The following is a 26400-nucleotide window of genomic DNA, read 5'->3' on the forward strand; positions in this document are numbered from 1 at the left end:
CATAAACCAAGAACAAGCGATGTTTTTTATGAAGACGAGTGGACCAATTGAACGCAACAGTCTAGCCAACGCCAAATTGTTCCTGGCTCACATCCGTATTATATTCACAAACGTTAACTTTAGTCTTATTCGGTCACTTTTAGATTATATTGACGAAATCAATCAATGATACCTATTCTCATGTGTACAATATAAAAACATAACATGTTTGATAATAATAAAAAACATATAATTACATTTTGTATGACTACCTAAGAGGTCTTATCAAGTCCAAAAAACTACTAACTGAAGTCAACAGAATCTAAACAACAAGTTAAAAATGTTTTTTTTTTAGGCCGGAGTGAAACTCCAATTACCTATCCAAAACATATTATTCTCTGATAAGAAGTTTGGGTAGCACAAGAGAAAAATGTGTGGCAATATTGTAACTTATTATACGTGTTCAAAGCCTTATTTGAATTTTTATTAGTTTTTAAATTTACCAGTGGATTAAAAATCAACTCGATATCGTTTTTATTTTCATCATTTATTTTCTTAAAGGCGTTACGCCGTGCGACTCACATATAAAATGTTTATATTTATCCATTAACCATATACCTATTAACAATCTGACTTGTATTATTACATTTTAAATTGAACGAACCAACTTACAAAAAAAAAAATATTGAATCATTATTGAAGTACTTGGTGTAGCGGTTGAGTGTAGATATAGAATTATTTAAAACAAATATTATTCTATTCATTATTTTAAAAACATGCTTATTTCTAACAATTTCCACAGTAAAGTTTCATGTTTAAATTATAATTTATCACAATATTATTTGTTCTAAGAAAAAATTGCGTTAACGAACAAAATGTATAGTCCATGTACAACAGTTTTAACAAAACTATATTGATATCAATGTATGTATAATATCACACAATTCACAAACATATACTGTTGCAATATCTATCAGCAAATATTTCAATGTTCTGTTTGTTCGAAAGTATATTATGAATTTATTAAAAATAGTATTTTATTTTTTAAATATTTACACTGAAACAAGTATAATACATATTATATATTGTAGTATATGTTGAGTATATGTACTGTTAACGGCTGGTCAACAATGTCAGTATAAACAGCTGATATCATCTCACTGATTATTGTTGTTGCCGTCATCCGCTTAATTACTGTTGTTGCTGTTCGCCTTCTACGCACCGCACAAGTACCGTGTACGCCAGAAAAATCTCCTGTTTTTTCTCGTTGTATTTTATGCAACTTAGCGCCACCATACGCTTCTTTTACGTTGTACTAAGTTGGTACACATAACTTTGGGTACCAAAAACGTTGGCTTCCCGGCAATCAGCCATCTTCATCCGCTTGGTCTTTCAACCATCTTCATCCGCTTGGTCTTTCAATCATAGTCGCCCGCTTGGTGTCTTCAACCATCTTCGCCCGCTTGGTTTCATTAGCCATTTTTGCCAGCTCGGTCTCGTCAGCCATCATCGCTCGCTTGATTTCGTCAAATGCAAGGTCTCTTTCATTAGCTGATATTGTACATTTGTAAATAGTATTAGTTTTAATTAGCTCGTATGGTATCTACGATTGTCTTTTTTTAGTATTAAGAACACTAACATTAGCTTTTAAGCATATTATGCATACTTTATTGTGTTTAAAATATTATCGAACATTCAGATTGATAAATATCGTTTTTCTTTCTTAAATTTAACAAAGCATCTTGATTACTAGGTATTCACGCCCATCCCATTTCCTCGTGTACTTAAACGGGTCTGGTAATATAATTCAAGAGGTTTAATACACATCAGTATAGTTCTTAAAGATCAATGTATTTTAACAAACAAGCAATTAAATGTAGGCCAAACAATCAAAACAAAACTATACAAAACTGTCTACACAGTAAAAATTTCAAAAATGTTTATTATTTAAGGCCGTCCAAATTACTTTGTCGGGTGCACTCTTCCTTAAGCGACCGTTCTGCTACGAGGAGAGTATTGTCGCGTGTATTATTGTATTTACATTGTTTTTACGAATATTATAATTGTGTGTGTGTGTTTATTAACTTTTGAGTTACTTTTCTTTTACTTAATTTAAAAGTGTTACCTTTTCTCCCGTCGTTTTTAAGGTAATTCGAACTAAGTGTTCTTTTATATTAAGTGTATTGTGTTAAAGACCGCATCTCCCGAAGAAACCCGAGTACGGCTCTTGTTTCTTTGCTGGTGTCAGTACTTGCGTTCAAGCTACCAACCTGTTTATTATAGTTATAAAGCTAGACAATATAATTGTCCCGAGCCATTATACTATTTATAATCAGAGGCTTGATCGTTGGACGGAAAGTCACCCGAGGCGGAAACAAATCGGAAGGCGACTAGAGCTCTGCCACATTTATGCGCACTTACTGAAAAGTCACTTAAGTGCACACTATCACAGTTTGCACTCATCCGATTGAAAACAAATTGCCCAAACGGTACTGTTTTCTTTATAGAGCATTCAATACTTGTATCCGCCGGCTTTGATAGAAATCCACATTTATTTGTCGCACAATGTCCGTGTGTGTCGGAATTCCCTACACAGTTAGTGTTTTATTCTATTTAGTGGACTGTATAATTTGAAAAAAGTAAACAAATAACAAAGTTCTATGTAATGCTGTAAAAACGACTTCTCTATTGAAGTGATAATAATAACAGTATAATTCTTACCATCTGGCCAGGCCTCTACTAACAATTAAATAATTAATAATAATAAATATATACATGCCATACAGTAATGACACAGTATGAAAGTGAATCGTTATTAACAATTACCTCGGTGGTAAAACAATAACAACAGCTCAATTGTCACGTGCTTTCCCAAACAGCAAGGACGTCGTCGAACGGCCAACGGCGGTCAACAATAATCACCCAATGATGCAAAAAAACAACAGCCCCAAACTGTACGGATGAAGGAGACGGAACAATTGCCTCGATTACATGAAATAGTGTATCAACTTTAGACGTATGGTTAACGGCGGCGCACAACAACAACAATTTGACGGCGTGACCAACAACAAGTTGACGGCGTGAACAACAATTTGGCGGCGTGAACAACAACAATTTGGCGGCGTGAACAACAACAATTACAATGCACAAGAGATGAAAAGAAAACGGTTCTTTTACACAATGTAAAACAATGACACGACGGCGAACAATTAGCTTAAAATATTTGTTTTGTAAAGAAAAACACACAATGATGCCCGACGGCATGGAACGCTGAACGACACACACACAACAAACAAAAAAAGCACACGGGAGTCCGGGTGATTTTTATTATCCGACGGACAATGAAGAGGAGGAGAGGTGCAGTAATCACAACCGTTGACCTCACCCGGCCAGCCGGCTGATAACGACTTTTATTTATTTTTATTGGCCGCAACAGTTAGATAGCACATTTGAAAATGTTTTGGCTAAAAGAAAATTTGTTACACCGCTATTAACGCAAAACCTAATTAACACTTGGTCATTGGTCATTAGTCCAATTAGACCAATTAGTCATTGGTTTGCCGTCTTTACAAAATTTTTGCCAAAATTTTAACTCGTGATTCAAATAGTTTGCACGAGTTTGAATCATTATTTAACTCGTGCAATGTCGTTATCAAGGGCGTGCCTGAATAGAGTGAAAACGATTTGTCTTATGAACCGCTGGGCACCGTATGTCGCATCCCGAATGTCATCGAATTTCCCAGCCGATGACGATGAACAAACGTGTGGTGAAGGGATCGTTGTCCCATACACTCGTAACTGCGAGTGTTTTGAGCTTACATGTACTGGTAAGACCGGCGGCAATTGTTTTTTTTATCCGAGACAGACCGTTAATGGTATGTGTTGATCGGTCGCAGGTGAAGGTTTAAACGAAACCATGAACGGAGAAATCATGAACATGCTCAAGGCGTGCCCGGAAGAGTCGAAAATCTCTGACAAAGGAGTCATCATAATGGACTCGTGCGACGGCAAATTGGCGTTAACTCCTCTGAAGCCGTCCTTGCCCATTACCGACGACGAAAACAAAGGGTACAACTCTTACTACAACAGGGAGCGGATCCGCGAGTCGGTGGCTGAAGGTATGAAAGCACTGGTCAAGGAATCAACCAAAACCATTTACGTGAGTAAGATAAACACTGCACGCGGTGTAGCGACTGATTTCACACGATGATTTCAGATCGGCAGCTACGAAGATGACCGGACGGCAGCTGAAGCAGCTTATTTGACTGCCTGGCAGGGCCCTAAGTGTGACAAATGCTGGGAGGGGCTATGCGTCCGTAACCACAGTGCCACAGCCTGCCAGACCGAGTGGAATCGAGGCAAGGTGGCTGCCGAAGCACAAAACCTTGCACGTTGGGTCGGAGACATGCAGATGGAATTCATGACGCCCGTTCATTTCGCTCAACTGGCAATGGATAGGCTGTGCTGTTGTGACGTTAAGGTGCACAAGTCTTAAAAAGTTTTAAAATTAACGGTTTTAATAACGTCTATTGTACGCGTCGATATAGGTGAGCGTTCGAGACGAACGATGGATGGAATCGAAAAAAATGACCGGCATTTTGGAAGCCGCATCGACCACGTGCATACCACCTCTGTTCCTCGAGTTCACGTACTATGGGAAAGGTAATCAGGGCGAACGTCCTATCGTATTGGTCGGCAGGGGGAGCGTCCTGGATGAATGTTGTAGACGTGATGAACCATCGAAAATCATATGCAACGATATGGATAGCGCCGCAGTCATCCTGGGAACTTTTCGTGGTGTCGCTCAGATGCACATGCCGGTTGACTTGGTCGGGTACATTCCCCTGTACGGGTACAACCCAAGGGCGGCAAAAGTCGGCGCCGTCGTACGTAACGCCAACTCCAAGTACACCATGCTCACGACCATCCGGAACGAAGGCAATGTCGTCATGTCCGACGCTATCTATTACTCCAGAGTAAGTCGACACCCTTTTACGATATCCGTTTATACTGTTCGTAATACGTTTAGTGCATTCACAGAAAGATACTCCTGGTCGTTTGCTCACGATAGACACGCAGCCTACCGACATGAGAGATAGCTTCAACCAAGTGTTCAACACGTTTCTAACACACCATCCAGATTTCTGGCGAGAAATACGCGTAGCCGGTCTGATGACTGGCGACAGGTTCTGGCAGCTGATAACCCACGACTCTTTTCTGGAAGAGATCTCGCTGTTAAACCAAGTGGATATGACGAACAGGAGTGAGCTGCACCAGTACCAAGGTTCTGGTTACAATCATGCGTACTTCACACAGTTTGTGCCATGCTGTGATACCATTGTTGGGCACATACAAATGGCCAACAGAACAAAGGGCACGTCGGACGGGCTCATTCTGTCGTACTTACGAGAAACACTGAAAACCGGGCGACCAACGAGAACCATAATCCAGCTTTTGTATCAACTGGCATGTCCCCATGAAGAAATTGCACCAAAACCCTGTTGTGACCAAACCTGAAATAAATTGAAATTAAAATTAACTTAACATGGATATGTTTTTAGGCTGGGGTTCAATCAGAAATTCTGTGCGAATGGTCGGTCACGGTCGGCAGTCACGACAGTTTTTAGTTGCGCATGCGCGTTGTCTCATGTGCTACATGGTTCTTTATGTACTTGAAAATTGCTATGAGTTTTGTGTTTCGTTTACGTGTATTAAAATAACCTTCGGCTTGTATAATTTTTTTTTTGCAGTGCTAAACTAAACGTTTAGCATTAGAATTGAATATTTAATAATGAAGCTATTTTAATACAAAAATCTTTAATTTATCGTTAATTGACAACTATATATTTTGTATTGCTATGGAAATATATAAGTAGGCACAAATATTAGAATAATTAATGAAATAAACGTTTATTAAGATCTATGGTTAATGGTTAATGTGCCGTTGATTTAAAACTACTATATTTTATCAAAATTAGACATGTCCTCGGTAGTATAGTGGTAAGTATCCCCGCCTGTCACGCGGGAGACCGGGGTTCGATTCCCCGCCGGGGAGGAAACTTATTGCATTTTTTTTTCGTTTTATTTTACTTCTTAAGAAAATGTATTCGTTTATCTATTTTAATTTTGTAAACAACAGTTTAAGTCATAAACGTGAGACTTTTATGCACAAAAATGTCATGGAAACGGTTTTTCTTAAATCCCTAATAAATATTTTTGAAAAACCTAAATTATGTAAGAGTAATTTAATTCAATTAATACATTTAAATGTATCACAGTTTTCCGATTATATTCACACGTACTCAGAGACTATACCTGGTATATCTACGGCTGGTTTTAATCGCAACACGGGTAGGGTGTGATTTCTTCACGAGGACACGAAAGTTGATTTAAAAGCTGGATTATGGTTCTCGTTGGTCGCCCGGTTTTCAGTCCAACTCGTAAGTACAGGAGAATGATCCAAGTCCATGTTTCTTTCGTTCTGCCGGCGATTTATAGATGTTCCACGATAGTGTCGAGTAAGTGTGATTGTGACTAGAAGTCACTCAATATGAGACATAAAACAAGAGTTTAATAAAAACTGCGAAGAGTTCAAATCTACGACAAAAGATAACATGACGGAGTTGCCTCCCTGTTTGAATATCAAGAGGTATCGATTCGTAGAGTTATTCATAAACAATTTCGAAAAGAATGATTTAGGAAGGTTGGATCTGATGCATGCATACAATAAAATAATTTAAATTTATTCAGAACTATATTACTGATATAATAGCTATATAACTTATATAACTTTATTCAAATTCTTAAAAGTAGTCTTTTTACGACTAACATTGAAACACTGTACATAGAAATATTTACTAGTCCAAATCGAGTGCCTTACGTGGAAAAATGACACCATTTCTACTTGAATTCGGAAATATGTTGCACATTAGTTATGACCCAGAAATCGCTGACTTGCTTATCGCTTTAGCCGACGTCACGAAACCGCAGGAAAACACCAATTATGTAAAAGTTTTTTTGGAGAAAATTCTGGATTTGATTTTTAAGACGCTCAATTGCGTCACGACTTACTCGGTGATATTAGTCGGCCAAGAACTTATGTTACCGTATTAAAGTGTCGATCAAAATATTATTGCAGAATATGTGAAATCTCTAAGTAGACCAGAACCGGTCGAATTTAACAGTTAAACTAATATAAGTATAAATATTAGTTAGCTTCAATATATAATTTGAATTTATACAGAATTAATCTAAACACATAAAATTCAATTTTTACACGTTTTGTAAAATTGTTTTAAACTCCATCGATAAATATTCATAAACCAAATAATACATTTCGCATAGAAAAATACGTCGACCTAAATAAAAAATAATATAAAATTGCAAAATTGTCAATGTTAGTATTTTCAGTTTTACGTGGAACTTTCATTCGTTCGGTTGCCAAATATTTTGCACGTCATTTGATAAATTCAATTGTACTGTTTTTTTAAATCACAAAACGATTTAGATATTTTTTAGGTTTTTATTTTCAAAATTCCTACCAATTAAATTTCTATTAAAATGAAGTGGTCAAAAATACCGTTTATAATTGTATTGAACTTTGCGGTACTTAAGTGTGGATCAGCACAACCTTTGAAAACCGGATATATATATAACACCGAAGACAATGATCTAAACATTAATTCTATCAGTGACTTGAAATGCGGTTACTTGTTTAGAGGGTTAACGCAAATGCACCTAATCAGCCTTGTGCTTTTACCATCAGTAATTTTATCAAGCAAAGCGTTAGACTTGATACGCTATCATAAAGATACTGTAAAATATATGATATCTACGTTATATTTGTTAGATCCAACGAACATTAGTACATTGTGGCTGTTACACAAATATGCTACTGAATTATTTCGATTTTATACTTGATAGTTCTAAAACGGATTTGGAACATAATGCACCAAAAATCATAGAGACTCACATGTATGTCATCGGCAAAATGCAGCAGGACGCAGGTAATTGTCGCAAAAATAATGTATATGATTCGGAGAGCAAGTATGTTACAAATATAGGACTCACATACGAAGGCATTTCGGATCTATTTGTTAGCAACAACCGTAATTTGATGGCAATAATAGAATATAATAGCACGTTGAGTAATATAAATTTGGAGTTGCTCAGTGAAACGATGAGACCTAAAAGGCTCATGATGAACAACCTGGGTATAAATCCGGTGTTAAAAAAAAATTTTATGACTAAGTACGATGTGCAAGTCAACTGGGGTGGTACGTTTAATCGGTTATATAATGCTTATTATAGTACTTACGATATGGACTGGGCCACTGACAACCTTCGTAAGTTACTAGCATATTACACATTGCATATAGATTTTTTGAAATTCATCATGTATCAGTTGATTTTGAGACATTTGATGGGCTCAAATAAAATAAATGTCGGTCCGTATCCTTTGATAATCGCCCTATTGCATTTTCAAAACAGATTGAATCTGAATAACGATCAGCAAATCAACGAGTTAAAAGTAGCTATTGACAAATATGGCAGGAGCAAGTCAGATAAGCATGAATGTTTGATGTCCATTAAAACATATTTACAAGTAGAGCTGCAAACTATTTGCGAAGCACTCGGGTGCCATTTGATTGAACCAATGACCGGAAACGTCGAAGAACTAATGATACCTAGCGAAAGTATGAATGTACATGAAGAGATGTATGTACAATGCTTAGTAAGCGAAGTGAGAACGGTTAAAGTTGACGTTGACTACTTTTTAGATTATCTTAATGATGCTTTTGTACATGTCAGTTTTGAAGCCATTCAATTAATCATTAAGTATATCAGGGAAATCAATCAGTAAAATTATTTTGTCATAATAATCGATTATATTGATTTTTATATACGTTTTTTTCTATAATTATAAAATAATGTTATAAGTATAAAATTATTGTTGTAAGACGTTGTCACCTATAATTAAGTGCTCGCTTGTCATTAGTAATTTATATAACAATGTGTCAAATATCAAAATAACCATATTAAAACTGTCCATTTTTCCGATATCAATAATTATGTTGTTATAATTCAATAAGTATAATTCTTATTGCGAATCTTATTTTTCGAAACTTTTTTATTGTATGCTTTACTTATACAAACAAAGTTTTAAGAATTTATGTCTGAAATTAGACTGATTATTGATCTAGAACGAAGATATAATTCTCAAAATATTGTATTTGAACCTAACCAGAAAACCAAAAAAAAAAAGGCAAATTACAATTTGACCATAGTCCGTAGTCCATTTCCAGGTTAAAAAGTGTGTCGTTGTGAATCGGGCAACAGGTATTGCAAATAATATGGTAATACATTTTTAAAGTCAGACGATCAACATTAATCATATCCACCCTTACTCTAAAAATTAATTTTTAGACATATAACTTTACTTTTCATAATAGTTTGTTGACACAAACTTCAAAAGTGAATAATTAAATTATATTAATGTTGGTAGAGGACTCGTTTAATTTTTAAGTGTGTATATTTATATCATGTAAATTGTTTTAATTCATATGTTTGATATTAAATTATACGTTTATGCGTTGTTAATGGTTAATTATTAAATGCATTCTTTTTATCTTTTTTAAGCAACAATTTTATTAACCCAACAATACAATAACACGTCGTCTCGGAAACATTGACAAGTCAGCAATGGTACTCTTTAAAATTATTATTTAAATAAAAATAATATTTTTTATTTATCACGTTTTCAATATGGACTAAAAAATATAAAATAATTTCAAATGTGGAAATACTTGTAAGGTCTTAAAAACGAAAAACGTGGGTCGCATGCAATACATAATTGATGATTGAATAGTTCACCAGTCACTAACAATTTTATTGCACTACAAACCGTCAAGATTCATTTTTTTTCCTTTTTTCATTTGTTTATAAACAAGTACAGATATATATATATATATATATATATATATATATATATACATATATATATATATATATATATATATACATATATATATAAAAAACTCTATCCCATAGATAAAGTTTTTTCCTATATATTGTCATAATTTAGTAAATCTACTGTTATTACTGGCCTCACATACTTGATCTGAGCAGTTTTGATGGGAAAACAATTGTTATTTATCTTATACAAATGTGATAGTCTGACTGCTGACAAAAAAAAAATGGCAATCACATTTTGACCATAGTTAGTAGTCAATTTCCAGTTTTTCTTAGTGTGATTGAATCAACAGTCAACATGTATTGAAAATATGGCAAGGCATTTTTAAAGTCAAGTTAATCAACTTTAATCGATTCCGCCCTTAATTTTTAGGTACAATCCTCTTTTTGTTATTTGTATTTTCGTCACAATTTTAGGATTTTAATGTTTTAGACATTTTTTTTCTTAATGTTTAGGGCAGGAGGAAAGGTGGAGTTTAGTATTATTTTTATCTGCGCGAGGGCTATGGAAGTTTAAATCTCTAAATTCGTCCAAGTTCTAAAAAAATGCCAGCAACCAAACAGATACCGCCCCAAGTAAGGTTTATAATTATTACTGAGATTCTGATAAAGCTCTCAGAGTTCTTTAAAGATCTGAACTTCCTTAGCCGCCCCTCTATTTGAACCAGTCAAATAAATATATTCATATTGTCTTTATGTCAAACGATAACTGGATATTTAATACTGTAATTATTTTCTGCGAGTCTCTGTAAAAGTATAAGGATTTTAATTAAAAATTATGGAAATATGACAAAAAAATTATAAATATTATCACTTTGTTATTTTTAATGATGCTTTTTGCAGATTGAAAATCAAACGTAGCAAATAATATTAATTGTAAAATGTCGATAGTGTTTCTTCTTAAACATTATCTTAGTATTTAAATAGCAACAATTTTGATTCAAATAATTAGAATTAGAGGAAAGAAAAACGACAGAAGATAAGACAATAACATTACCTTATTAAAATGTATTGTTGTATCGGAATGAAGCGTGGATACTCTTAATTTTTTATTTGTATGATTACAAAATATACTTGGACTCACCTTATCATAGATCTTAGAATAAAAAGCTTTTGTGTAATATCTCATTGTAACAACTCTTATTACATTAAAAAAAAACGTTATATTAAAATTTTATAATAGAATATCTTTTATATTATAATATGCGTTTCGTTAACTTTCCAGAACATTTTGATGATTAATATTTTTTTAGCTTCGGTTTGCGACTGAAAAGGTATCATATTAACAATGATGTGTTTTTATATTTGTGTCTGGACCCACGATATTTTTTAAACAGCTGAGCCGAATTATTCGTCTAGCAACTCTATATATCAGAAATCGTACCTGAAAGATATTTTATTAGCTAAAAATTAAAATACTGTACTGAGAATTAGCTAATGTTTGTGCTCTTAGTTTAAAAGTTACTTTTTGTGTATAATACCTTAACTTAAAAGGTTCACCCCTTCCCCTTCAAAATTGAGAAAAATACCCAAAAAATATACATATTTTACAACTTAAAAATGTGATGCTCTAGAATTTTTAAAAAAATGTCGAATTAATTTGTAAGGAATATTCTTTAAACATATTACTACAGACAAACATTGACAAATCAGAAAATTAATAAAAACCCTTTTCCCTAGACGGGATAGAAATGTTTTCTTTGTTAGAACTAGGTTGGAACTATAACATATACAGTTTTCTCAAAAATCTGTAGTCAGACTTTTTTTTTTTAAAGGAAAAACCAAAAAATAGGGGAAAATTACTTTGACCGTAGTTAATTTTTAGGTTGCTGTGTGTGAAATGTGAACACATATTTCTAATTTATTACTTTTTTTTTTGTCTAGAAATGATGGGGTAATAAATGATTAGGTCTTTACAAAAAAAAAATATTTTATAAATATTTATACTATTTTTCCTACAAAAATATGATCATAAAATATTGTAAAATATATTTTCGATATTAATAAATATTGTTAAATCATTTATACTATTTTTTTTATATTTTTGCTGTATAAGAACCTACCTTCAGTTTAGTTTTTAGTTCTTAAAATCTAAAATCGCGCTAAAAAAATGAATGAGAAAAAGTGTATTGCTTATAATATATTTTTTTTGTATTTTGTGTTTTTTCTCATTGAATAAATTGTTATTATGAATATAAAACTATTACAGAAATACTACATTTTTTTATGTCACTCGGATTTCCAATCCTAATCAAAACAAGTTTAAATAAGAAAATATAATTATATTCCATAAGGGTAAATGTGTTCATGTGTTTCTTGTCTTTAATTGATCAGTGACAGGTGTAGTTACCATTTTCAATTGATTTGAACCCATTTCTGGTTCATAGTACAGAGTTTTTTTGCAAACAATTGTATATTATTAACTAATGTTCTAATAAAACAGACGTGCTTTTATAAAAAAAAAAATTATTAAAAAATGTATTCTGTACCATCAAATGTAAGAGTATTTGAACACTTAACAATACTGCTCTTTTTAGTAGGTTTGACATTTTCAAAAACCAAGCGGGAATCTTCATACATATTATAATAGAAGATTTAGCATTTTGGTTTGGTAGTCTTACTTAGGTATAATTGCATTGCTATATATTATGTCACGATAATCTGTAAGATTACTGTTGTTGCATATAATACTCATAAAACCGGAACTTTTTATAATTTTCAGTGGTTTTATCGAAACCATGTTTGAATCTTGGCTGATGTATAAAACTCTGAAATATTAATACATAGTAGTCGCTATTGTGGCCAATTCAAAACAAAATGTGCAGCAAGCGGTGTTTCCATTTTCTTGTATCCCCTTTTTTTTGAATATTTGAACTACATGCAATGTTAAGGGTAGCTAACCTACTGGTATCCTTTTGTGTGCCTCCGACAGCTGCTAGTTTTTGGGCACCGGCAGGTGGTGCTTACAATGGCATTATTATTGTGATTGAAACCGTTATAACACTACCAGTATTCAGTATACATTTCTTCAATATACGTTGACAAAAACTAAACTCATACTCTCAAATGGGGTGAAAACATTCTTTTTTATTTCTCTTGTTTGGTTGTAGTTTTATTACGGCTTAAGGTCTAAAATTTAGACTGAAGGTAAATCTACACTGGGACTATAAGTTATAAAATAGGTAAAACATTTTGTCAAAACTATGAATTTTTAAATTTATTTTTTCGGCTTGTTAAAAAGTTAGTCGACATGTTAAAATGTATTGTAGTACTTATATATACAGTTTTATATTATTATAGTTCAGAAATTGTTTCATACATTTTGTTGACTGAGTATTTTAGTAATAAACAATAATGAATTACACATTTGATAAGGACCTTCTTTATATTGAGTTTTTAGATAACTGTAGAAATGACAACTTCGATAACCACTTATTAGATAAGCGGAAGTTATTTTATGTGGGTAGGTTAGGTACAAAGGAATGACTAGCATTATAGGTTCAAATAATCAAATATCATAATTTATTGTATTTTATAATTTAGATAATATTATTATATATTGCCTGTCCTGAGTATAACAACGGAAATAGTTCTTATCACTACCGACCTTTTTTTTAGACCTTCAAATTAGAAAAAAATGATTTTAATCACCTTGATGACAAACTATTTTTAGAAAGGTATAGACTGTCTAAACAATGTGTTAAAAAATGATGTATAAATTATTTATATAAATCGAAACGTTAAAAGAAAGTAAAATAAAATGTCAAATAATAACTGACAAACAGATCGTTGGAATCGAGGTAACCGCTTTGGTAACCTAACTATCGTTTTGTGAACTTAACAAATAGAATTAACAACACTTATGTTGTGGTGAAACTTAATTCATTTAAACGAATTGTTAACTAACATTGTGTTAAGAGTGTATTTAACAATAGTTGATGAAATCGGCTGAGTGTTTAACAAAAGTTAGTTTATTACGGTGGTAAATAATTTACCAATAGATAACGACAAGTCTGGACCAAACGGCCATAAAAGATACAGCGCCAAGGCAGGGTTAAATATTATTATATTTTATCGTGACGGTGCTCGGACCGAACCGTTCCTTCGCCGAACAGATTATAGTAGTATTGATCACTGTCCGGGTTTGCGCATTCCGTCTGGAGGGGTCGAGTCGAGTCGGTGACCTCTACCGGGGGATGACGAGGGTTGGATTTCGGACCCCATCCCCAGTGCTCTCCGCCGGTCGCGCATGCCCGGTGTTTCGCAGACGGATCAATGTGCCCACAAGTATTGTATTCCCGGGCCGACCTGTAGTGCCTGGATGCCGTTGTCCGGAGCTGTTGTGTCATTTACTTTCCGCTGGCGTCGCGGCCATGATGTGTGAACCTGACTGCTGTCGCACTTAGTCGTGCTCATTCGCCATTCGTCACTGGGTTTTTCCGATTTTCCCACTGTCCTCTCCGTTTGGAACCATCGGTGAACGTCGCCTGCGCCATGGACGTGTTCAATCCCGGTATGCAAATATTGGCGCTACTGCTGTTGGCGTACAAGCATACAAGCGAGACGCTTCCGACGTTGGACCCTGGCAATTCTGGTAAGAACTATAACTCTTTTTGTTTTTTTTTTTACCGTAGCAAATGTACGACACAAGTAAAAATACAGGTTCATTTTTACTTGTCTTGTATTGTTCGTTACAAAAGACCTATGTATCTGTTTTTGACAGTCCGTCTGTTGTCGATCGGATCGGGTACAGTTCGATAAACAGGGTACAGTTCGATAGTTAATATTATTATTGTATTGAGTATTGACAAACGACATTGGTCGTTATATATATTATTATAATCGTTAAGGGGGAAGGTCGCGAACGTGTAGTGTGTTTCGCTGTCAATAGATTACGCATGAATTGTTCGGCCACCACTGGCCGCTGTCGATGTTTTTAAACAAAAATCGAATTTACCAAAAATTACCGCGGTCGTATTCGTTATCGGAAACCGGTTATCTATCTAATATTCGTTGTAGTAGTAAACACAATATTATAGTATTTATTATATTAAATTGCACGTACTACACTATCTAAACGAATTGTGAAAATAAACTTGCATGTGTTATTGACCTCGTTGTCAATGTAAAGCATTTAAGTTTCAATTTTGATATTACGTTGAAGGATACTCTAATTAGACAGTAATTAACATTGCATTTTTTACATTTTTATTTAAAATTGATGTGAAACATTTAATGGCGCGGTACGGGAGTAAAACCGACTCTTAGCGTGGCGACGCGTTACGCCGGCGCGTCGACGCTCGTGGCTTGGTAAGTCTGCGGCTAGTCTGTAAGTGGTCGACGCCGGCAACCGGAGTAGCGGCGGCGGGGGTGTCTGCGGCTAGTCTGTACGTCATCGGCGGCAGCGGAGCGTCTGCGTCTAAACCCTTCGTCGTTGGCGTCGGTAGCTGGGGTGGCGGGGGCGCCTAAGGTTCGGATGGGCGGGCGGGGGGCGGAGGGTAGTGGCTGATTTAACCTATTATCCGCGCGGCGGCTGTAATAGTGATTATTTTAGCTTCGATGCGGAGCTGAGAAGGTATTGTTTTTACAATGATGTCTTTTTTTTTAAATTTTTTTTTTGTCGTGTCTGGACCCACGATATCTCGTAAATCGCTGAACCGATTTCTTCGTGTAGCAACTCTATAGATCAGAAATTATACCTGAAAAGTACTTTGAAGGGCCAAAAATTTAAAAAAAGTCACCCCTTCTCCGTCAAAATCGAGAAAAACGCCTAAAAAATTTACAAATATTTCAACTTAAAATTACGATGCTCTATAACTTTTTAAAAAAAGTCAAAAATGTTCCAAATTTATATGAATTATTCTTCAAACATAGTACTATCAATAAACCTTAACAAACCAAAAAAATATCATAAATCATTTCCCTTAGAAGGGATAGAATTTTTTTCTTTATTTCACTTTTTTAAGCAAAGTTTTAGAGATTTAGATATGAAAATTAGACCAAAGGTAGATTTAAAATGGAACTATAAAATATACAATTTTCTCAAAAATCTGTAGTCGAATTTTTTATTTATTAAGGAAAAACCTAAAAATAGGGTAAATTTACACTTTGGCCGTAGTCAGTTTCTAGGTTGCTATGTGTGTGTGAATCAACAGTCAACAGGTAATGCGATTTTTTCATTATATTTTTAATTACGATAAATAGGTAACTATGACAGTACATTTTTATAGACAGAGGATCAACCCTTATCGTATCCACCGTGCACAAGACTAAATATTAAATTTTAATTACATTATTGCTGGTCCCACGATATCTTCTAAACCGCTATAACTGGTTTGAACATACTATCCACAGATTCCCATCGAAGCGTTTATTTAAAAGTGATTTTATCACTTTACAGTTATAATAAAATCTGTAGACCTGTGACCTCTCCGTCCCCACTACACCCCGACCCCTCTGTACTGGCTTTTTTTTATCATATTTTTATAACCCTTATATTTTTATTTATAAGTGTAATTATTTTATTATTTCATTAATTATTTTAATATTAGTGACGTTCACTGAGCCCTGCGAAAAAAAAGAAAAATTTCAGGATGACATCACACTATTAAGTGATTCAAACTAGAGCTGCCGATTACACGTGTAGAAGTTTGTGTAGTTCTAAGTACGCATGTACCTGCAACTACACGTATTCGGTATCCTTACAACTGTAAGTTTTAACTAAACCTGTAATTTTACGTGATACTCTTCTTTAGTTAATGCTTGTCACTAAGATAAAGTATTTTAGCTATTTGGTCAAGTTAGTGGAATCTCGGATCCTACACGTGTATTTATAATTACACGAACTTCTACACGTGAATTCGAACTACGCGAAGTTGTCCTATACGTGTATTTAAAATACATGTGTAGAATCGTCGGCTCTAATTCAAACCAAAGATTAGTTCACTGTTTATTTTACTATGTGAAATAGTATTTTATTAATAATAAAATAGGTAATAATGATAATAATAATAATGATAGTATTATTATTTAATTTTTGGACACAAAATCGTAATTATATAATATTTTAAAAATTGAAAAAATAAATGCAAAAACTTCCGTGTGACATATAATATACAAGATACAGAATAAATTTCGAAGTCCTACATCTAAAAAATGAATAATAAAATAAATATATATTATTTTATTATTAATTATTCATTTATTTAAAAATATTGTTATATTTGAAATAACAGAAAAATAATATTCTGATGTTTTTTGTTGTATAATATTGTATTAGAAATGTGTGAATTACTTTGTTATAAAATATTTAATACGGAACACTTTTAAACAATGTACAATAATATTATAATGAAGTACAATTTTTAAATCCATCCCAATCTTAAACGCCCTCACCTCCGCCACTCAAACCAATGCCAAACTTTTACAAAAAGAAAAAACTGGTTCGGCGTACTTAACTTTATCCGATTTTTTAAAAATATCTTCTATGTTTCTGGCTTATCAGAATTCAAAAAAATGTTTTAGAAAATAAACAAAACGTTTTTCTTTGTACATATTTTAAGCACAATATTACATACTTTTGAAATTATATAAATTAATATACAGAAAACGGCAAACATTGAAGAGAAAATAATTTAAATTTTGGTATGATTTTCAAAAAAATCGGTTAATTATTTTATCCATAAACAGACTGCTGCTCAGAGCAATTTTGATTAAAACAATTTTGGCGCAACCTTCCGCCTTAAAACGAATTCATTGATCCAATTGTGATTTTTCATTATTTATAATATAATTTGTTGAGTGCATCAAACTTTTATATTTACAGGCCTTTAAGGTCCATCGCCACAATAACATATTGTCTCCATCTCTCTTTATCTTTCGCACATTCTTCTGTGTTCCTTATATTCAGACGTTTTAAGTCTTCCTGTATTCTATCTATCCATCTTTGTCTAGGCCGTCCTCTAGGATTCTTTGTGTTGTGTTTCCATTTAGTTATTAATCCAATGATTCCTTCTGATCTCCTTACGTGCCCGTCCCAACTTATCCTCGTACTTTTTAAGGTTCCCGATAATAGTAGGTTCTTTAGAAAGATTATCCAAATCTTCGTTGTTTCTCATTTTATACTCTCCAACATTATTTCTCTTTGGACCGATGATTTTCCTTAATATCTTTCTTTCAAAGACTTCTGACTTTTTTTCATCTAATCTTGTCGTGGCCTAAGTACTACATGAATTTAGAGCAATCGGCTTAACTATGACTTTGATTAGGCTTTTATTGATAGTAATCTTGATTTGAATAATGACATTAGGCTATAGTAGCATCTATTTGCTGCCATAAGTCGTTTTATAACTTCTTCGTGGCTATTATCATTTTCATTGATCTCTGCCCCTAGGTACATGAAGCTCTGTACCCTTTCAAATTTATATTCATCAACTTTTAAATAAGTGATGTGGTAAATTCGTCTGGAAAGTATCATATACTTTGTTTTTGACCCATTTATTTTCAGACAAATCTCTTTATCTTCATTTAGTAGGATGCTAGTTGTATTTCTCTAGTTAATTTTCTGTTTCACCTATAAGGACTATATCGTCAGCAAAAGCTACCACGGTTAATTCTTTATTGTTATCTATTTTTATTCCTTTGCCTTGGATTAGTACCTTTCGCATAACTGGTTCTAATGAAATATTCCACAGTTTTGGCATTAGAGTGTCCCCTTGACTGTAGTTTTAGTATAATGATAAAAATAAGTTGGACTAGGCCTGGTAACATTTTTTTTTCCATACTTGATAGAATATTGTGCTGGAACACACTATACGATTGGTCAGTTCCCTATTAACAACATCGCCCAAAATAAACATTATTGAGTGTTGACATTCTTTCTTTGGTATATAATGTGCAACCCCTTTAAATTCCCTCTTAAGTCTTTATAGTTATTCATCAATTAATTTTAGAATCTAGTACCTGACCAACTCAGTGGCGTAACTAGACCTTCTAATTCCCGTGACTAAATAATCTAGCGGGCCCTTAATTTTACAAATTTGGAGGAAGGGACATGAGAGACGCACAACCGCCCAAAAAAATGATCTCTAGATCTGCTCCTGTTAATAAATTATAAATAATTTAAAACATGTTAAGTATACAATTGTATGGTCGCTTTTTTTTAACATCTTTTTTTGTTTAAGTAACATAAACAAAGCAATAATAAAATTTTAAATATTTAAAGTTATGTCCGGTCAGTTTTAACAAAATTTTTTCTTTCTTGCTTTTGTTTAAAAGAGCAGTACATACTTCTGGGAAACTTCCTCTTTAAAAAATGATTTTTTATCATCAAATTTTTACTCAGCGTTTATAACAAGCAGAAATACTAGATAACTATTAATTTTTTATTTCCAACAAATTAATTTGTTACCAAAGTAAGACTACTCATTAGACATTTTTAACTTTGCCATTTACCTTAATTTTTTTTTATAAAAAAAAATTGAAACCGTTATCTTAACATAGCTAAATGTTTTTACTAAATATTTAGGTACTTAAATATATTATGTTTATTAATAGCAGATAAAATATGGAAAACAATAAAAGTGAATGCTCTCTTGCTAAAGTTACTTCATATAATCTGCATTTTTTACACAAAATAGAGATTTTATTATTTACTGTTCTTAAATAATAAATATTATATACTTCCAGACTACATTGACGAGACAGTTTAAAATGCATATTTAAAATTTAGCTTCATATTCAGTACATATATAGAGTATAACACCCTGGTTGCGACTCTGATAGGCCTTATCTAAAACTAACCAAACAATTATTATATTTGTTTAATGTATTATTAATTCAGTTAGTACTAACCCTAATTAGTTATCCATAATTGAGGCTATTAGTATTTATATTTTTACTATACACTGTGATTTTTTTTATATTTAATACATATTAGGTATAGCTTGAAAGAGGAACTAAACACCTTACAACTTCAAATAACACAATAATAAATAATAATTTAAATTTAAATATTATTTAACTATTTTGAATTTCCATGTGTGTGTATTTTCATATATATATATACCTATATAATGCTATAGGTAATACTCTAGATAAGCAGCGATTGGACCTTGATTCTCTAGGTAAGACACTTGAGACACCCGACGAACATTGGATCTAACGTTCAGGTCTACTTCCTTGCTATATACCTCGGAGGTTTATTGGGTCATAGGTTTTATTCGAGTTACTTAAGTAGCGTAAAAACTGTGAACGAGATAACTCTAATCATCGCTGTATGGGTTATGTCAACGAAGAAACTTTTTTTTTTGTTTACTTAATAGCACTTTGTTATTTATTTAACGTTTCATAATTTTTGTGATCTGGTTTGATTTTATTATTTAACAATGTAAGTTCGATTTTAGCTGTTACAATATTATTGTATAAATAATCTGTATATATATATATGTGTACGGCAAGGATTTTGCAACAAGATATAAAGTACATCTTACTTACATATTACTTTTCCACTGTTATTGTAATAATAATATATGTTAGTATAATATTTTTTTTTTAATTTCGCTCTGGGTAGTTCTCAGTTTTCTTTTTAATGGTGCTGTGCTGAAAACTTGTTTTTTTCAGGGTTGATTTAATGAGCAAAAGTAAATGCATCAAAGCACTGGTTAATGTCATTATTTCGTAGGGAAATTTTAGGAAGAGTGTTTAAAATTAATTCTCAGTCCGCTAAACCGTTTTATTTTTACATTTTTGTGGTAAATTTACTGGTTTTATCATAAATTTGAAAATAATAGTAAATCCATAGGTATTACATTTATTTTTAATATATTTTCGCAAAATATTTTTTTTACTACTATGAATATCATTTTATTTAAAATGTCTGTTAAAATACCGAACTAAATATTAGGTATAAAAATGAGGAATACACATTATTATAAGTACAAAACCTTAGTTTAAGCAAAAAATAGTCGAGCTTCCTTTTAATCAGGTTACCAGCAAACATAGCATACTAGTCAATACAGTTCAATATAATATTATAAAGCATATTGCATTTATATGAATGACATACAAACCACGGTTATTAGTCGTTCTGATTTAAACTTAATAATTACTTAATAAAGGCTGCGAAAAAATGAAGCCAGTCTGTAACATAAAAATCTTAAATTAATTAGGAAAAAAGATATACGAGTAATCTAGAATTTGTCAAAAATCATAAGATCTATAAAATGGATATGATCTATAAAACGCTGTGTTATAAGATGACAGGGAATCCTAATCTGTTAGTAATTTCATTCCAAGCCACTAAAAGCGGTCTTAATAGTTACACCATGAAACAGTGGTTAATACGAAAACAGATATGAATGTAAATTATTTTTTGATAATATTTATTTAAAATACATAACTAAATGATCTTCGTTCATATACACAGGTGAAATAATTGGCAGATAATTTTCTTAGTATCATCAAAATTATCAAGATAAACAGTAACAAGAATATTGTATTTGATCTTAAGGACTGAATATACTTTCAAAATTATTCTGAATTTATGAACATTTAAATTATTTTAAATTTTGAAGATGCAATTTGCATGTAACTAAATAGATAATTGTTTAAATTGTTTGCAAAGTTCAGAAAAGTGAAGTATCTTGTTGGGGATTTTTAATTTTTTTTTGGGACTGGAGAGCTAAGCCCCTTTAGTTATGCCTATGGCTTCTTTAGACTTTAGACAAATACATGTACATTCCAGTAAATTTTTTTCCCATCATCAAATGAGTGTGCAATGTATGTAATATACTTGCTAAGACGTCCAAGAATGTGTTACTTTTTCGGTTTTGTTTTTGTAGTTCACCAAAGAACACCCAACTACACAACCATAATTCACTTTACCTTTGTAAAATGTACAACATTACTTCTATTCCTATGGTCAAAAAATTTGAAAAAGTCACGATTTAGTATGATCTACCTGTAAATGTATTTAGGTATGACCAGAAACTGTTTTGGTAGGAAACTAAATTTAAAATATATATATATATATATATATATACAGGGTGATCCAACTAACGTAAGACACTCATTTTCTCGGAAAATATGAATATTTTGAAAAAACATTTTTTCCTATTCTTTTAGGTATAAGTTTTACTATATTTTTAAATGCTTCGAACATTTTTATTTTCATCCCTTATACGATAAAAAGGGTCTAAGTTCACGTTTTCAAATGGCAACATATGTTTTTAATTCCATAAATTTGTAGGCAAAAATTTTTAAAATATGTTATCGTTTGAATTATTAATTTTTATCCATCTAGTCGTTAGCTATGACTTTGTAAAGATATTACATTTTCTCTTAAATATTGTTATATTTCTTTGGTATTCCAAAGACCGGGAGCCAATAAAATACTTATTTATGATCGCATTGTCCGATAGATGAGTACACAGATAACCAAACACAATACAATGTTTTGTGATATTTTGTTTGACCAGCGTTTCATATTTATAGATTACCGACTTTTCTAACACACCGTCATGACAGGTAGGTTGACAGACCTATATTGACAGCAGCTAACGAATGGCTATTTAACCACAACAATCAAAAACAGTGGTACAAGTAGGTTGATAACTGCTGCTATGATGATAATACAAAATATTATTATCATTAGTTATCATATTTTTCTACTATCTATGTTCTACATTCAACAAGTAACAGCACAGTACAACAGATCATTATTATGCTATTTGAAAATTATAATTTTTAGTTTTTATAGGTAGTAAACAATAGCTTTAAAATTTGGCTTACAATCTCATAAGTGCATACATTGAATGGACAAGCGTCGCGAAGCGTTACTATTATTTGTTTAGTTATGTTCAATTTATTCAAAATATGTTCTGTGCTCAAATAATTGTTTTAAACAATTTACACTAAATAAGGAATTTTGGATTTAATTTGCTTACTATTTTAATTCTACAGTAAATATTTAAAATGTTGCTTATTTTACATTTATAACTAACTTTTTTTTATTATATAAACAACTTTATTAATAAAAAATAATGCAATAAAGTGGACTGTGTTTAAATGATTAAGATGTCTAAAGACTAGATGTTTGTAAACAGTGTTTTAGGAACCTACAACAAAATCACAGTTAAGTTTGAAATTGTATTAATTATCGATTTAATTTAAGCCGGTAGTTCCAAACTGTGATTCAAAGTACTTTTACTTTTTTTTCTGTTTTCCCCATCCTGTTGGCAAAAAAGATTTGATTTTTCTGTAACTGTAAATTTTTCAACATCATTGATATTTCATTTTTTTTTAAGTCAAGTTACTTCTTATTAAGATCCCGTTAATAAAAATATGGATCAATAGTTTGTGACTCAATTACACAAAATCACACAGTGATACTCAAACTTCAGAAATAAAGTTAGGGTTTGTGTCACGCAAACATTAAATTATTAGAACTTGTCTTTTTTATTTTATTAATAACTATTAAATTAAATAGTTTATATGTTTCTAATCTTTTTATTAGTACTTACTAATTATTATTATAACTTATAAGGTGTATAATGTTATAATAATAGTAGTTCTAAAGCCTTTATAATAAAATATATCTGTTTCAAAAATTTCAAATTGAAAAGTTAATTCTTTTACAGTTGAATCTGCTTATTTTGATTTTATGTATAATCAGTATTTTCTTATTTTTATTATTTTCTTCACTATTTAATATCTAGAAAATTAAAAGCTTAATAGATTTTAGTTGTTTAAAAAGAAAACCATTATTTGATATTTCCTTGTTTACTATACAAATTAAAGTATTGACATTATTAAACTATTATAACGGGTACGTTTTACTAAGATTATGTAAAAGTGGCAATATTAAATCAAAAATAGCCTTAGCTAAATTGTAGTATCTAAATTTCACAATTATTCTGTAATAAAACACATTTTTAAGGATTTAAATTTTATGGAATTTGTACGCGACAAGTTTGTCTGATTTTATACACATACATACATGTATACTATATTTATGTATAAATACAAATAATTATAAAATCAATTATACTAACTTATAATGCATAGTTGTTAAAAATACAATTTGTTTACCTTTAATGATGCAAATAATGGTTAAAAGAATTTTTGCTGTAATGCGTATGCGACAATTTTCCTACTTTAAAGAGTTAAAAAACAATTTTTATTAATTTTTACTGTGTACTTTACAAAATTTGAACATTGATAACACATAGTCAAACAATTGTGTTGATAAATTTCAACGACAAATATATAGTATAGTATAACATTTAAAGAACAATAATAATCTTTTGTCTGATAATATAAGTATTTAACTAATAAAATATTCATAAACTAATTATTAATACAACAATAAATTTAAAAATTACAAATGCTACTATTTTGAAAATATTCAATCAAAAATATTAAACAAAAACAATATCTATACATTTGAAATTGTTCAACTTCTATAATACTGATTTAAATTTTTTTCTTTTAACAATCGTTGGTAATTAAACAAATCTAACAAAATCAAAATTCAATAAATAAAATTAACTATAAGAATTATCTTAGGCAAGTTCAAAAAAATAATTTACTTGATTTACTGAATTCATTAAATACAAATTAATAGAATTACTACTTTTTTAAAGAGAGAATTATTGTACATTAATACATTTGATATAAAATTTAACTTTGATAGCCAAATACCTGTGTCAGTTATAGCTAAAACTTTATGATAAAATATCCGTAATGTATGTCAGACACACAATATATGGGTTATATCATTGTAAGAAATAACTAAACTGAAAGCAGACATTTGAACTACCTTAGATAAGTTTAATCAAATAAAAATAATATACTTACATATTATTATAAATATTGGTATAATCAAGAAGTGATTCCTTGTATGTAGTAGTATGAAATTCATACATTAATTACTGATATTTTTTAAAAATAAATGAAACGGGTATATGAGTATTATCAACCAACATACACAAATACATGCATTAATAATTATTTTAAGTTAACACAACACACTTTTCATTCAAATTGCTTAGTGTTGATATTATACATTCACATGAAAAAATGTCACATTAGAAATAAATGTTTTATACTTATAATTTACACCTTGATATATAATTGTAAGGTCTTGGGTCCGATTGGAAAGACATTTCCATAGCAATTGATATGTCATACTCAAAACCAATTTTACATGATAACATTGGTTTTTAAAAGATGAAATATTTTCAGTAAAAAAGCATTCAACCTAAATTTAAAAAGCTAATTGAAATCGTACTGTATTAAATTACCCATTAAACTCTAATAAACTTACCTATTAAATTAATGCTTTATATTTATAATTTACACCTTGATATAAAATTGTAAGGTCTTCAGTCTTGGTTCCAATTGAAAAGACATTTCCATAGTAATTGGTATAGCCTATTCTCAACGCCATAGATATTTCTGACATGATAACATTGATTTTTAAATGATAAAAGATTTTCGGAAAAAAGCATTCAACCTAAAATAAAAAAGCTAATTGAATTCGTATTGTATTAAATTATCTATTAAACTTTAATACACTTACCTATTAAATTAATGGTGTGTCCAAGAATGTAACGTCAAAATAAAGTCGAGAGCAAATATTATCAATTGATATATTTAAAAAATTATAAAATAACGAGTTATGACATAACTACAATAAGCATGCTATCATATTTACTATAAAGTATAATGTAAATTTACTAACATTTTTTAATTAAGTTTGCAATTTCTCATTTCACTAATGGAAAACGTGTGAACTTCGAAGTCGAAATTTGTTAGCGATGAGGTTATGTACAAATAATAAATATAATGCGATTTTGTACAAATAATAAAATATATTATGGGTACTGGTCACTCGATTATTCCGTGGTAACTGATGCATAGTTTAGATACTAGATTGTTATCCGAGATAACCAGCTAATGACTAGCTCCAGCTAGATTAGGTTAAAGTGTAAAGTCTGTTATCCGTAACAGTCTACCTTTCGTCTAATAATGTATGGTTATTTATTATATCTGATTATGATACGGAATGCGTTAACATCAAATTATTATTATATTTGATGTGATGACCGTCGTAATAAAACTACTTGTCTTTGTCGAATCGAATGAAATTATTAAGAAATATAGACAAAAATTCAAATCTTTACAAAGTCATAAACAGCGAACAAATGGATGAAAATTAAAAATTCAAACGCTAACATTTTTTTAGATTTTTTGTCTTTATATTTATGGAATTTAAAACATATGTTCCCATTTGAAAAAACGAGGTTCGTACTTATTTAACGTATAAGGGTTGAAGATAAAATTTTTCTAAATATTGAAAAATGTAGCTAAATATGTACCTAAAATTTTAGGAAAAAAAAAATTCGCAAAATATTCATACTTTCAGAGAAAATGAGTGTCTTACGTTAG

General features: G+C 31.2%; 2 protein-coding genes, 1 long non-coding RNA gene and 1 other non-coding gene across 10 annotated transcripts in view; 3 read left to right on the top strand and 1 right to left on the bottom strand.

Moving 5' to 3' along the window:
• The window catches only part of LOC126844158 (transmembrane protein 131 homolog), a 47746-nt gene that overhangs the window by 11870 nt on the left and 9476 nt on the right, over positions 1 to 26400 (top strand). For 2 of the 7 annotated variants that reach the window (XM_050582057.1, XM_050582063.1), the window contains exon 1: positions 13886 to 14545. The exons of 1 other annotated variant lie outside the window; for it this stretch is intronic. In XM_050582057.1, coding sequence (XP_050438014.1) covers positions 14446 to 14545 — 100 coding nt within the window. In that variant the 5' untranslated portion in view covers positions 13886 to 14445. Of the gene's footprint in view, positions 1 to 1479; positions 1547 to 13885; positions 14546 to 22635; positions 23083 to 26400 lie in introns of those variants that run through there. 4 more of the 7 variants (XM_050582058.1, XM_050582061.1, XM_050582059.1 and 1 more) reach the window with 4 other exon arrangements.
• Positions 3704 to 5511, top strand: LOC126844700 (cytosol aminopeptidase-like). Its single transcript, XM_050583080.1, has 5 exons — positions 3704 to 3806; positions 3876 to 4138; positions 4196 to 4459; positions 4527 to 4955; positions 5020 to 5511. The coding sequence occupies exons 1-5, from the start codon at positions 3704 to 3706 to the stop codon at positions 5494 to 5496; spliced, it is 1536 nt and encodes a 511-aa protein (XP_050439037.1). The 3' UTR covers positions 5497 to 5511.
• Positions 5963 to 6034, top strand: Trnad-guc (transfer RNA aspartic acid (anticodon GUC)). The gene has a single exon. It is a non-coding gene; the product is annotated as a tRNA-Asp (tRNA).
• Positions 24938 to 25656, bottom strand: LOC126844161 (uncharacterized). Its single transcript, XR_007686547.1, has 3 exons — positions 25532 to 25656; positions 25277 to 25465; positions 24938 to 25210 (listed from the first exon to the last, which is right to left on the bottom strand). It is a non-coding gene; the product is annotated as an uncharacterized LOC126844161 (long non-coding RNA).

The sequence above is a fragment of the Adelges cooleyi genome, unplaced genomic scaffold, assembly GCF_023614345.1.
Source record: "Adelges cooleyi isolate 19-005CV unplaced genomic scaffold, UGA_ACOO_1.1 ACOO_flye_CR_arks_rails_tigmint_CR_PRNA_651, whole genome shotgun sequence".
Taxonomy (NCBI): Eukaryota; Metazoa; Arthropoda; class Insecta; order Hemiptera; family Adelgidae; genus Adelges; species Adelges cooleyi.

What these genes read in the sequence shown, in the direction of transcription:
- LOC126844700 (XM_050583080.1), top strand. Translation starts at nt 3,704, where the DNA reads ATGTCATCGAATTTCCCAGCCGATGACGATGAACAAACGTGTGGTGAA. An exon ending in TTTTGAGCTTACATGTACTG is followed by an intron (nt 3,807 to 3,875) that starts GTAAGACCGGCG and finishes GATCGGTCGCAG; the next exon opens with GTGAAGGTTTAAACGAAACC. An exon ending in AATCAACCAAAACCATTTAC is followed by an intron (nt 4,139 to 4,195) that starts GTGAGTAAGATA and finishes CGATGATTTCAG; the next exon opens with ATCGGCAGCTACGAAGATGA.